This window comes from Balaenoptera musculus, chromosome 17 (genome assembly GCF_009873245.2).
Source record: "Balaenoptera musculus isolate JJ_BM4_2016_0621 chromosome 17, mBalMus1.pri.v3, whole genome shotgun sequence".
Lineage (NCBI taxonomy): Eukaryota > Metazoa > Chordata > Mammalia > Artiodactyla > Balaenopteridae > Balaenoptera > Balaenoptera musculus.
In genome coordinates, this window is record NC_045801.1 from 66789701 (window position 1) to 66804685 (window position 14985).

At 39.0% G+C, this 14985-nt stretch overlaps 1 protein-coding gene across 1 annotated transcript in view; it reads right to left on the bottom strand.

Annotated features, from left to right (window-relative positions):
• C17H8orf34 (chromosome 17 C8orf34 homolog) overlaps window positions 1–14985 on the bottom strand; it is a 338603-nt gene that overhangs the window by 83966 nt on the left and 239652 nt on the right. Inside the window, exon 9 of the mRNA XM_036830419.1 lies at window positions 2352–2437. Within this exon, the coding sequence (XP_036686314.1) occupies window positions 2352–2437 (86 nt within the window). The remainder of the gene's footprint in view (window positions 1–2351; window positions 2438–14985) is intronic.

Below are 14985 nucleotides of genomic sequence, written 5' to 3' on the forward strand. Positions count from 1 at the left end.
GGATGACTCCAAAAGCTAACGGAGTGTCAACAAATGGCCAGCCTGGGGCCCCTAAATTGCTAATGACACACGGCTCACCTTTCACTGGCAGTGTTAAAGGTTCGTCCTGAGAGTGTTTCATCTCATCAGTACTATGAGAGATTTGAGTATATAGAAACTATTACCTTTGTTTAGTATTGTGCTACACTGGCATTGGTTTATGTTCCCACAACACTTTATTTTTTAACTTTTATATATAATGTTTTTAATATTTGATATATAAAAAAGTACATATAAAATACACATGTATAATAAAATATATATATATAGTACATTTAAGTTACAAAGCACAATGATAAAATAAACACCACAAACCCACCACCTAACTTAAGAATTAAAACATTTCCAATAACCTTCAAATACCTGTGAGCTCCTTCCTAATCCCTTCTCCTTGCTTCCCCTACCCCGAGAATAACCACCATTTTGAGTCTTTCATTCCCTTTTTTCAATATAATTGTATCACTTAATGTATGTTTTCCTAAAGAATATACTATTCAGATTTGCTAGTTTTGAGCTTTAAAAAAATGACATTCTATGACTTGCTTTTGTTCAATCAACATTATGCTTTTTTTACAGACATTTTATTTTATTGAGATACATATTTTTACAACTTTTTTTTTTACAAATATTATGCTTTTAAGACTCATTCAGTTGTGAGCTGCAACCTACTCATACCAGATTGGAAGACCCAACTGCCATTTCAGATCAGTTGCTTGAAATCAGCATTTATATTATGTTATATTTAGATTATGGAAGCCGTCAGTCTCTACAAACCAGGGCTTTCTTTTTCAAAGAAACAGTTGTTCACATTTACCAGCACATCACTGATTTCATCCATCCTATGGGTGTAGCTGAAATGCATTCAGATTCCTACAGTGTAACAATTTTATAATCTATCCATTTTAGTGTCCACCAGCATACTAACAAATTTGCTTACATTTCATGGTACACGAGACTTGCTTCTCTAACATATTTATCCAGAAGTGGAGTTTCTGGGCTTTACTCAGATTTTAGGATAATGGAAGACAATTTCCAAAATTGTTTATGCCCCATCTGTAGTGTATGAGTTTCTTTTCGTCTCTATCTTCACCAGCACTTGATTTTGCCAGATTTCTTAATTAATGTCAAATAAAAGGTTGTAAAAGAGCATCTCTCTGTGGTCTTAACTTGCTTTTCCTTGATTACTAAACATTTTTCATATGCTCATTGGCCGTTTGTGTTTCCTCTTCCGTGAAATGTCTATTCATATCTGTTGCTTATTTTTCTATTGGTTTGCTGATCCTTTCTTTATTAAATTATAGATGTACTTTATGTATTCTGAATGTTAATCTTTGATCAGTGACAAATATATTCAAAGATAGTTTCCTATTTTGTAGCTTGTCAACCCACTTTTTTCTGGCATCTTTTGATGAACAAGAATTCTCAACACTCTACAGTTGAATATTTTTTAATGTTTAGGAATGTTTGCATCTTGTTTAAGATGTCCTTCTCTATCCAGATGTAAGGAAAATGTTTTCCTATGGTTTCTCTTCTAATTATTCCAATTGGACGTACTGACTGCTCCTTGCTAGAACACTGACTGATGAAGCAGTGACAGACCTTAGATGTCACTGTAGTGGCATTACATGTACTTATTGATTTATCCTGCAGACATTTTGAAGTGCCCTGGCATGAACTTAATATGCTAAGCCAAGGAGTTTGAATTCTGTCCTATAGAAAATGGGGAAGAAATAGCAGCTTTATTTTTATAAAGATAATGAACCAAAACGGGTGAGACAGTACAAGGAGAATCTATTTACAGAGCTCTTACACTAGCTAGAGAAAAGAGGACAAGGGCATAGACTAGGCAGTCTCAGGGAAAATGAAGATGAGACTGGCTTGGTGACAATGACATGATTTGAGACCAATTTAATATAGGGCTGAGAGAGAGGAAGGAAAATCAAGTTTGATATTGACATTTCTGCCCGGAGGACTGAAGGGATCCATGATGTGCGAATGTGAGTAGGCAATGTAAGTTCCAAAACCAAGTTGGAATTAGTGACAAACTTTGGGAGTAGCCAACGTAGAGCTGACCTGTTTGTACCTTAAACAGGCGCAGGCATTAAGAGGCTGCTCCTCAGGACCCACGCTTCTTGCTTCATTTTCTCCTTTGCCCTTAACCTCCTGACACACAGCCTGCAGAAGTGGTGGATGTATGATTGGCAGCTACGGTGATTTGGCACAGGGGAAGATGTTTGGTTTAGTTTTCTTTTGTAAAAAAATCTTTAAGTGCCGCTAAAATTACAATGTATATTGTTGGATTTGAAACTTACCCAAAGAATCTGGGATTATTTCATCTGGAGACTGAAGTATTTGCGAGGTCTCTTCTGTCCTTTCCACCAGGTTGTCTCCTTGAAGCCTAAATGATTAACAGTGGTCATTGAAACTCTAATAAGGTTGAATTGTGAAATGTGAACTACATACTACTGAGGACATGACTATGAACTTCTAAACTCTAAAATCAGACATGCTTCTTCCAAGCAGAAATACAGCCTTACCGAAACCTTTGTAATACAGTGTTTTTGCTTTTCTAACCTTTAAGGAAAAGTCTTTCTTCTTTTCTCCTGTATACATGGCAAGATTAGTCTAGATAGAATCTGCTTTTCTTCTTAGCCTCACTGAGGAAGGTTTATAAACAAATGTTTTCACGGAAACTACAATGGGGAAGTGAGTGGAAGAAAAGCAAGCATCCAACACAGTGTGCTTGCCTGACTTCTGGGTCCAGGGGCATCAGAGGGTTCCCATGGCCGCACAGAGGTTTATCAAATACAATTCTCCAAATCAACCAAACCTGCGCTTAAAGGCCTGCAGGTCAAGATTCATCTCGACAGGGGATGTGAAGATTCTCGATACGTGTGGCTGCCCAGGGTTCTCATAGACCCTGGGTCTTCTTCAGGAGAGGCAGATTACATGGGAACTTTTAGGACAATAGATTTCTGAGCTTCTATATCCTCACCTCTAGAGAGAGACTAGTCTGGGTTTACATTATACTGTGAAACCACTCTATCAAAGGAGGTAGAGCTCATCAATAAATGTTGGAACTCTGACCTAAGAGCAGCAGAATAAGCTCTGCTAATGTTGGAGGACAGTATATCAAATAATCCAGAGACTGGAAATTTCTACCAGTGCCCTTACTTTTTTCTTGCATTTAACTCCCATGAGGTGAGTGCTCTCATGGGAGTATTAATAAAAACATGATATATGCCATTAATATTTTCAAAAACACAAACTCAAATACAATTCATAACTGTACCAGGCTCAATAGTCAAAATTTTCAACTATTTTATATCTTTGCTTTTATATGGTACAGCGGAATCCAATAACATATATGCATGACTCTCTTTACCTTTCGTATAATTATAAATATTGTACATTATATTTTTGTTCCTACAATATTAAATATTGTACATTTCTGTATATATTATACATCTATACTTACATATTACCTTCTATACACAAACCATATTTACTGTATTATACAAGCTAATTAAATAATTCTCAAGAGTAGCTTGCTGATAGTCATATAAAACTCTTGAGTCAAAAATCTTACACTTTTAGTTAAGTTTTAAATTTTTACTCTAAAAACACAGCATCACTTTTAAGAGACTGATTTAGCTACATACTTCCCAAATCTGCCCAACTATTTCTTTTTATTTTGTTTACTTCTAATAATTGGGAAATATTCTTTTTTCATCAAAATTATCAAAGAAAGAAAGTATGTAGGTACACAAGATATTGAAACATGTAAGTAAAAATTACCATTAAAAATTAACAATGAGCTCCAACACATTTGAGTATTTAACATTAGGTTAAAAACCTAAACAGAAAATAAATCTCCAACAAAGGCAGAATGAAACGAGAAATCAAAAGTAAGCTGTAATGTTTTTTTTTTTTTGCTCATTGCAAGCTTCAATAAAAAGAAATACTTACTTAGTATTTATCAATATGCTCAATAATAACCCAAATGTTGTGGAGATGTAAAGAAATTGCTACTGCCCTTGATTTCACAGAGTTCTCAATTTAGCTGAGTTGAAAAGACAAATGGCCATGAAAACAACCAACAAATTGGGTGGCCCTGAAGCTGGTTCATCTTTGTCCAAACAGTGCCCTCCAGATACCTTAAGAGTTGAATTCACTGTGACTTGGCACCAACTCCATTGCGGAATGCTTCTCAGCCCTGCTATCCTTGAGCACTCTGCCAATGTTTCCCAAGCTGTAATCCACATAGCACTACTTTTGTAAGAGGTTAGTAGGTACTATGCAAACAAGAGTTGTGTGGGCAAGTCTGGGAAATACGGTCTTAATAAAAGTTAAATCTTTTTTTTTTTTTTTTTTTACACCACAAGAGTTATACTCATACTCTCAAACATTTTCACTTTGCTTTCTAAAACTCCCCTTCCATATTAAACACTCTTCTATATTCTCAGCTGCTAAACAAAATGTTTCTTGCTCTTCCTTGTCATAACTGAAGCCCGTTTCTCGTCTAAGAATATGACATCCCTTTTTCCTCTAAGAATATTATAGTACCTCCTCTCCAAAGGAGGCTATCTAAGCCCTCAACCTCAGCTAACACAGGATTATAAATATTAACCTGTTCTCTTTCTGCCTGTGAAGACTTTGATCAGGTTCAGTATTTTCTTCTTCAACTCAAGTGTCACTATTATCGTGAATGATCTTTGTGTTCATGTGTATCTACCTGCTAATTTCAAAGTCCCTCAATCTCAAATCTGGAGAGCTTCCCTTCTATTTCACCTTCCCTAACCCAAGGGCAGATAACTCAATTGCTCTGTCAGAAATCTTTAAATCCAATATCCTGTTCTCTGACAACAAACTTGCCTCCTGCAGGCTCTTTCACAAACTCACTTTCTCTTTAACCAAACATAGATCTTCATTTTCCCTTGGTTTTCTCCCGGTTTCATACCTCTCCTGATTTCCTTCCTGCCCTCCTCAGCTGGGACTTACTGCCCCCTCAATTCCCATGCACCCATGTCCTTTAAGTCATTACTGCCAACCAGACCCTAACCCTGTATTAACTCATCATTTTCATTCACATGTGCAGCTGAAAACTACTGGTGAAAATCATGACACTCTAGGACTGATGAGTATAAATCAATAGTCTCCAACTTTAAACTTTGGCTTCTTGGTTGTTTTTCTTTCTTCCATTCCTTTCAAAGTCTTTTCAAAAATATCACCTCTCTTCTGTGTCATCCAGAAAAATTATCTAATCAGGAATAAGGACCTCCTACTCCCCCTCACACAGCACCAACAGAATTATCTTCACCCTGACCTGTATTCACCACCTTTCCAGTTCACAGAGGATGAGAGACCCTCTCCCCTGAGTAAGGCTTAGACCATTCATCAGGCTGGTGATTTGGGTCCCATCATCTCATCTGCCTCTTGGACCTAATTTCTTTTACTCACCACCACTCATTCTGTTTATCTCTACTGCTCATTTCCCACAGCATAGAAACAAGTTCACTTCTCTTGCAGCCTTAAAAAAACAAACAAAACAAATGCCTCCCATAATTATCTAAAACATCTACCTGTTGCTTTTTCTAGCCCATTCTTCTTTGAGCCAAACTCCCTAAACATTCTAAAACTCCCTCAATGCCTTTTTAAAAAATTGAAGTATAACATAAAATATCCTATTAGTTTCAGGTGTGCATCATAGTGATTTGATATATGTATACATTCTGAAATGGTCACCAGAAGAAGTTTAGTTACCATCTGTCACCATGCAAAGTTATTACAATATTATTGACCATATTCCTTATGCTGTACTTTACATCCCCATGACTTACTTATTTTATAACTAGAAGTTGGTGTCTCTTAATCTCTTTCACCTATTTCGGCTGCCCCTCACCCCCCTCCCCTCTAGCAACCACCAGTTTGATCTCTGTATCTATGAGTCTGTTTCTGTTTTATTTGTTCCTTTGCTTTGTGTTTTAGATTCCACATATGGACACTTGGGTTGTTTCCATATCTTGGCTATTGTAAATAATGCTGCAATGAACATATGGGTGCATATAGCTTTTTGAGTTAGAGTTTTTGTTTTTGTTTTGTTTTCAGATAAATACTCAGAAGTGGAATTACTGGATCATATGGTAGTTCTATTTTTAATTTTTTGAGGAACCTCCATACTGTTTTCCATGGTAGCTACACCAACTTAATTCCTACCAACAGTGCATGAGGATTCCCTTTTCTTCACATCCTTGCAAACACTTGATATTTTTTGTCTTTCTGATAATAGCCGTTCTGACAGGTGTGAGGTAAAGTCTCATTGTGGTTTTGATTTGCATTTTCCTGATAATTAGTGATGTTGGGCATCTTTTCACGCACGTGTTGGCCATCTACATGCCTTCTTTGAAAAAAAAAGTCTATTCAGGTCCTCTGCCCATTTTTTAAATCCGGTTGTTTGTTTTTTTGATTTTGAGTTGTACAAGCTCTTTATATGTTTGATACTAACTCTCCACCAATGCCTTTACTTCCACAGTTTTAATTCACCCATCAACTTATTTTATTTTATTTATTTATTTTTTACATCTTTATTGGAGTATAACTGTTTTACAATGCTGTGTTAGTTTCTGCTTTATAACAAAGTGAATCAGCTATACATATACATATATCTCCATATCTCCTCCCTCTTGTGTCTCCCTCCCAGCCTCCCTATCCCATCCCTCTAGGTGGTCACAAAGCACCGAGCTGATCTCCCTGTGCTATGTGGCTGCTTCCCACTAGCTATCTATTTTACATTTGGTAGTGTATATATGTCCATGCCACTCTCTCACTTCGTCCCAGCTTACCCTTCCCCCTCCCCGTGTCCTCAATTCCATTCTCTACGTCTGCGTCTTTATTCCTGTCCTGCCCCTAGGTTCTTCAGAACCTTTTTTTTTTTTTCTAGATTCCATACATATGTGTTAGCATATGGTATTTGTTTTTCTCTTTCTGACTTACTTCACTCTGTATGACAGTCTCTAGGTCCATCCACCTCACTACAAATAACTCAATTTTGTTTCTTTTTATGGCTTTTTATTTTCTTTTAATATCCCATAGTATATATGTGTCACATCTTCTTTATCCATTCATTTGTTGATGGACACTTAGGTTGCTTCCATGTCCTGGCTATTGTAAATAGAGCTGCAGTGAACATTATGGTACATGACTCTTTTTGAATTATGGTTTTCTCAGGGTATATGTCCAGTAGTGGGATTGCTGGGTCGTATGGTAGTTCTATTTTTAGTTTTTTAAGGAACCTCCATACTATTCTCCATAGTGGCTGTATCAATTTACATTCCCACCAACAGTGCAAGAGGGTTCCCTTTTCTCCACACCCTCTCCAGCATTTATTGTTTGTAGATTTTTTAATGATGGCCATTCTGACCAGTGTGAGGTGATACCTCACTGTGGTTTTGATTTGCATTTCTCTAATGATTAGTGACGTTGAGCATCCTTTCATGTGTTTGTTGGCAATCTGTATATCTTCTTTGGAAAAATGTCTATTTAGGTCTTCTGCCCATTTTTGGATTGAGTTGGTTTTTTTTTTTGGTATTGAGCTGCATGAGCTGCTTGTAAATTTTGGAGATTAATCCTTTGTCAGTTGCTTCATTTGCAAATATTTTCTCCCATTCTGAGGGTTTTCTTTTCATCTTGTTTATGGTTTCCTTTGCTGTGCAAAAGCTTTTAAGTTTCATTAGGTCCCATTTGTTTATTTTTGTTTTTATTTCCATTTCTCTAGGAGGTGGGTCAAAAAGGATCTTGCTGTGATTTATGTCATAGAGTGTTCTGCCTATGATTTCCTCTAATAGTTTTATAGTGTCTGGCCTTACATTTAGATCTTTAATCCATTTTGAGTTTATTTTTGTGTATGGTGTTAGGGAGTGTTCTAATTTCATTCCCTCAACTTATTTTAATTTGCTTTGTGCTGCTACCATTCTGAGATGACTGGTTATACTAAGACTATCTGACCTTCTAATTGCCACATACAGTGAAAACTTTCTGATATTGTTTTTATTTTACTTTCAGCTGTACTTTGTATGAACACTCTTTTCTCACTCTGCACCATCTCCCTGAATCAGCTCATCCACTCTTATGGTTTTAACTACATTTACGGTGAGTTTTTTCAAATCTTGAGTTCTCAGCTCAAGATTGGTGTACCCAGATTCTTGCAGGACATTTTAATTGGATTAACTATAAGCATCTCAAAGGGAACTTGTCCAAAGCAAACTCATCTTCATCATACCCTGCTTCATATTACACATGGCTAATCAATCCCAGCCTCGTTAATTATACTTCCTAAAGAGATTTCCTGAATCTATCACTTCTTCTTTATACTACTACTATAATTGTGCTGCTCATCTTGACTTGCTTGGATTATTAGTTTCCTTGATGATATTCATACAGAGAAAGTTGTCCTTCAAAAATCCATTTTTTCCATATGGCTACCAGAAAGTTCAAAATAAATCCTCATGCTTTATTATTCTCACGCTTTAAATATTTTCGTGCAAGAGATTTTAACATGAGTATGCTTAGACATGCCCACAGGCAGGTTTCAGGGCACTCACTGTAATTCACAATAAATGGAATAAAAATTTTTGGTGGATTGCTCTTTTTTGGACAGGGAGACAGTGACTTCAACCAGATTCTCAAAATAATCCTTGACTCAAAGGAGGTTAACAGCTGCCATTTTTACTGGTTTCTCATCACCTGCAAAATGAGTTACGGTTTCCTTACCAAGTCATTCAAGTCTCTCTGTTGCACAACCCCTACCTGTGTCTGCAACTTCACCTTCTTGGACATTTCACCATGGAATTTATACTCCATAAACTCCAAACTGCTTTTACCTCTGTGCAGATATTTTATTAAGCCTCTGTGCCATTATGTAATTATCTCTGGCAGAATTTACGTTCCCCTCTTTTACTATTCGGCTTAATCCTAGGTTTTAATTACAGAGTCTCCTTTTTTCAGAAGCTTTCCTTCCTGAAGTCTTAGCACCTATGCAAATCTTTACCATAGCTCTTTACCATATTTAATTGCTTGTTTTCATGTCTATCAACACACACCAAGTGTCTTAAAGATAAGAATTTTATTTTTCATATTTTTATGTCCCTAAAGCCTAGCTTAGGTTGAGCTTGGTACACTGTAAGCTCTAAAAGAGATTTCTTAAGGTATTTTTTAGTGAGTAGCTCACCTTGGAGATAAGGAAAGGAAAAGCAGACCCAGCCTATGTATAAGGAATTTTCTACAGAATACTTTAGTGTATTTACAATTACATTCTCTTGAAAAGGGGTGAAAATTATCCTACATATATCTACGGTTATAAATGAGATGCTAAAGTTTGCACCTGCACAAAGCTGGTTGCCACAGCTAGAAGCATGTGCCAAAATAGTTGCCAATTAAAGTTGGGGTATTTGAAGTGAGGTGCAAGCAGAGGTGACAAAGATGGCAGATGAGTTTGGGTTTCAAATAAACGAATCAGATTTCATTTAATACTGACCAGTGCGACCTGGCTAGAGGGAATGCTGTTATAAATGTTAGTAAATTATATCTCCAGGTTTGTGAGTCAACCGTCACCTTCCATTGACTCAGTCTCAATAGTAAATAAGCCAATGAAAGATAGTATCCTCAGAGACTATTGTAGTGCCTATCACAGCCTATCATAGTACCAGGCACATGTATGTGATCAATAGACATTTGTTAAGTAAATGCTGCTGTAAAGTCCCTACATCTTACAAAATAGCCTTAAGGAAGATGGACCAGTAAAGAGAAAAGAGGTCGAAGCTCATTCAGGAGTTTTGTGGCCATAACAGTGGTTCAAATTTTGCTTGCTTGGTAATGTTTTGAGATCCAGCTGGTTCCAATGTCTCGCTCTGTAAGAAGACGCAAGGAAACCAAAACCAGAGCTAAGTAGCAGCCCAGCCCTAGTCCAAAATGGTCGGTAAAACACATCTCCACCAGCCGTACGCATTTTGAGAAGGGAGTTTTGAATAGTGTAAGCAGTGGGAAGATAGAGAAAGTTATGAGCGCTACTTCTTTCCTATACTTTTTTTTAAAAAAATCCAAGACTTTCAATAAGAAAACATTTTTCTTTTTTAAAAACCTCTGGTATTGTCAATTCAGTTGAACCACATGATGTGATGAGAGAAGACTCAAATAAGTGCATTCTTAACTTTCCACATTGGCCTGGAAGACATTCAGATTCACGAGCAGCCATCTTTCTGTTTTTATGTTATCACACTATATATGACATATTTTAACCTTCCCTGAATACTTTCTGGAAGAAAATAGTATCTAACTAAAGAGTAGACACTCATCAAATGTTTTATTTGAAACAAATTGAATACTTTATGGCATGCATGAAATTAAATGCCAAGTTAACATTTCTAACTTATCTAGTTCAGAGGAAATGATGAATAAAATCTGGATTAATTCAAGAAACGTTAATGGAGTAGGTGGTACTTGCACTGAGCTTTGAAAATGCTAAAGTTTGATTAGATGAAGAAAAAGAGGAAGGATGTTCCAAGGAAAGAGCAGTGAAATAATAGACTACATTTACTTTGGAAAAAGAAGCCTCCCTGGGGGAAAAAGATAAAAAAAGAAAAGAAGAAAGAGAGAGAGAGAAAAAAAAAAGGAACACCAAGTATAACAAAAAACTGACTAAGAGCTTCAGTGAAAGTAGTGTATTGAAAGCCACAAACACATCTAGATTATAAGATGTATTCAGATGGGAGCTTGCAAACTAAACAAGAAATAGACTTAATGTAGCAGGAAACTTGGAAAGTTTTAAATTATTGCCTAATACAATAAAAGCTGCACTAAGAAAATAATATTCATTGAGGTATTTTGTAAGGCCATTTGGGAAGCTCTCGCAATAAGCCAGAAATGGAAGATCAAAAGCATGGAGTGAGCAGGTCTAGGCAAGTGCCTACAATGCCCCAAGCACTGTTCCAGTTGGGGGGGCTGCAGCTGGGGGCTGTGGACACGATGAACCAAATTCCCATCCTCAATGGAGCTTTCATCCTACTGACCGAAGATGACGAACAAACGAACAACTAAAATACATAGAATCAGGTGTTAATAAGAAAGCTGGTTAACAATCAAGGATGGAAAGTAGAGCCAGGAAGGAAGAGCCTATATAGGAAGACTCCGGAGAAGGGGTAGTATGCAATTTTACATAGTGTGTCCAGGGAAAGCTTCATCAGTGGGCAATATTTGAGCCAAAACTTGAAGCAATGAGAGTCTAAGCAAATAGATGCCTGAGAAAGAGCATTACAAGGAGAGGGAACAGCAACTTGAAGCCAATGACTGGCGTGGAGTGAAGGAGGGGTACATAGCAGGATATGCTGTCTGAGAGGAAGCTGAGGCTAGACCAGGTAGGACATTCTACAGTGCTGGGGAGGAAGAAATTTCCCTCCACCCTTCCAGGTTCTTCTGGCTGGTCTAAGAATTAAGCTGACAGGAGACTTCTGTTTCTTAAAAATAACCTGCCTAGCTTAATCCTCACGCCAAAGAGACATCTTTTGGGGTGGGAAATTTTGCTCCCCTACAACGTCACCTAGAAATTCGATGCTAAAATATGTAGTCTTCGTCCCCATGAAAATGGGAAGCCAGTGGGGGGGGGCGGGGTTTGAAGCAGAGGAGGGACATGATCAGACTTTGCTTTAAGAAGGATCACTCTGCCTGCTGTGTTGAGAACTGACTGTGGGCGGCAAGCGTGGCTGCAGGGAGATTCCTTAGGAGGTTATCCCACCAACTTTGTTGAGCGGTGAGCATGGCTTGCCCAAGGGTGGCAGTGGTGGAGGTGATAGGAAGCGGACTGATTCTGGGTAAATTCTGCAGCTGGAGCCCGCAGTCTATCTGATATGTGAGACTTGGAGGTTGTGAGAGAAAAAGAGGAATAAACAATGTCACCATTTTTCTGTCCTAGGCAACTGAAATGATCATGCTGCCATTAGCTGAGGTAAGGAAAACTGAGGGAAAAGCAAGTTTGGTGGGGATAAGTGGACTTTAGCTGGGGACACGGTATGTTTCAAGTGCATTTTAGACGTGCTGGTGGGGAGGTGCAGAGAGGCATCTGGGTATCTGTGGGGAGACGCTGAAGAGAATGAGCTGTGCACTAGGCTTGGCCTCTCTGGGCTCTAAGATCTCTACAGAGAACTTCAGCATATGATATACTACTACTTAATTGAGCTATTCTGAAGGACGGGTAATTCTGTTTCACTGGAAAATAAATAGTATATCGTGATAAGTCCCAATTAGACCAGGGGAACCACAATAAACAGTTTAGGTTTTAAGAAATTTTGAACCGTTTTCTTCAAAGGGTTAGAAAATTAACTTATCCTTCCCCTCCAAAGTCTTTTAATTCACAAATCCTCTTTCATAACATCAGAGTTATTTCTAAGTCTCTTTCGAAATGTTAATTTTCCATTTTAGGATTCCAGTACGTTTCTCCAGAATTATTTTTTGATGGAAATTCTAGCAACTTATTCTCACTTACTCATTGTTTAAAATAAATGTATTTATTTTATTTTATTATTTATTTTTGGCCACATTGGGTCTTCATTGCTGCACGCGGGTTTTCTCTAGTTGTGGGGAGCGGGGGCTACTCTTCGTTACGATGCGCGGGCTTCTCATTGCGGTGGCTTCTCTTGTAGTGGAGCATGGGCTCTAGGCACATGGGCTTCAGTAGTTGTGGTGCGTGGGCTCAGTAGTCGTGGCTCACGGGCTCTAGAGTGCAGGCTCAGTAGTTGTGGCACGTGGGCTCAGTAGTTGTGGCATGCAGGCTCAGTAGTTGTGGCTCGTGGGCTCTAGAGCGCACGCAGGCTCAGTAGTTGTGGTGCCCAGGGTTAGTTGCCCCGTGGCATTTGGGATCTTCCCGGACCAGGGCTCGAACCCGTGTCCCCTGCATTGGCAGGCAGATTGTTAACCACTGCACCACCAGGGAAGCCCACTTACTCCATTTTGAAGTCTTAGAAAAGCCATATTATCATCAGCATCAAACATTTATCGGGGATCTTCAGAGGCAAAGCCCTCCACTGAGCAACGAGCTTGCAATCTGGTGCGAGACCTGCGTGTATTTTCATGATCTCTCTAATTACTTGGCAAGCTTCCTGAAGTCAGAGACCAAGTCTGATAGCCACCACACCATCAGGGCTTAGCAGAGTAATTTGCACTTGTGCCCCCTCACCAGAATAACTACCTAATTTAAATGGCATCTATCTGAAGTCACTAAACACTTGTAAGAGTTCCTTCTCTACTCTAGAAAAATGGCACTGCTGTCTTGTGGAACTTTGCCTCCCTCCACCCAAGTCCCAGTTCTTCAGGGAATTACCTGGATGTTCTTCCTCCCACTCTGCTTTCCAAGCCCACTGACTCCACCTCAGGGGTCTCCTTTACCCCTGGCCATTCCAGTTGACCCTTTGGTGGGTGGTCTGGCCCTTTGATACCATCTCTCAGCCCCTCAGCCGCGCTGTCTGTGCCCCAAACGCAGCTCTACTTCTCCTCCCGGAACCTCTGACAAATACTTCGGCCCCAGTGAATCCCCCGCCAAGAGAAAATTTCCAACAGTACCTAGACTTCCCTCCTTATTTTAGGATATTCACTTAAAAAATCTTCCTTCCAGCATTCATCTGTAGGCACTCTGCTGTTCCTTTTCTCTTGCTATGCCATGTGAGGTAACAATGCCTCAAGATGAAGCACCTTTTTCCTGACAGTGGAATGGAATAGAATAACATTCTCTTTCACCAGAGGGCTTTCTTTACATTCTGCTTTTTAAATTGTCTCCCTTGTTCACAAGAAATCTTTGAACATAAAGCTCTAAAATATAATGATGGATGGTGACATAGAGATAAAAACCATGCTCTTTCCTCTTAGATTTTCCTTTTAATTTCCTACCTCCTGAAAGTGAGATATGGGCCTACAAAATATCGGTAACTCTCTAATCAAATTTGTAGTTCTCGCATTCATACCTGATTGCAGACGTGTAGCTGCCATAGGTGGCCTCTTATCTGGGCTGCTAATTACTCTCCTGGCAGAAGTTTAAGAATTCTAAAACCAAATCTAAGGAAAGCACACATGGAGAATAGATGTGCTTTGTTTTTGGTCTCTTCTGCTTTACCTCAACTCAAACGTAAAAATGTCAACACAAAATTAGGTAGAGAAGATCTCGCACGGAGCAGGACTGATTCTTACCATGCCTTGGGACTACTAAACTAGATTTTCCAGGCAGATGTGACCAATATGTGGGCCACTGACACACACCTTGGCCAGATTATTACTCGCACAAAGGATGACCCTGGGGACATGCCAACCTTCCTGAAATCCAAGGCAGTCATGAAAAAGGATTACATTCAAATTACCAGACAGCTCCAGAGCTAAGAAAACTCCGAGAGAAAGCAGCCAAACGCAGAATGCTGAGCTAGAGGCAGCTCTGGGCATTGGAATCTTCAAGCTTCCTTCAACACGATCATTCATGCACATTTTAAACTGGATTTCATATCTATAAAATGATCTGGTGAAGTGTGGGTATGCTCTCAGCCTGCCATCATCCCTAGAGAGGACCCTTTTTAAAATCTATCTACATAGAAATAGGCAGTTAAGGTCCTTATTTGACAGTGTAGAGCAATGTTCTCAACTTTTAGGGTGCACTGGAATCACCTAGACGACTTCTTAAAACACAGATTGCTGGGCTCCACCCACAGAGCTCCTGAGTCAGGTCTGGAGGGTGGCCCAGGAATTGTCTTTCTACCAAGTTCCCAGGTGATGCCCATACTGCAGGCGGGGGGACAGCCCTCCATATTGCCTCCTCTTTATAGCTCTGGAAGGGATGGAGTTCCCCAGCCATCCTCACTGTGTAGTCATATTATACCATGCCTGGAATGCCAGAAATAGAGAAGACCCTACCAGAGGATG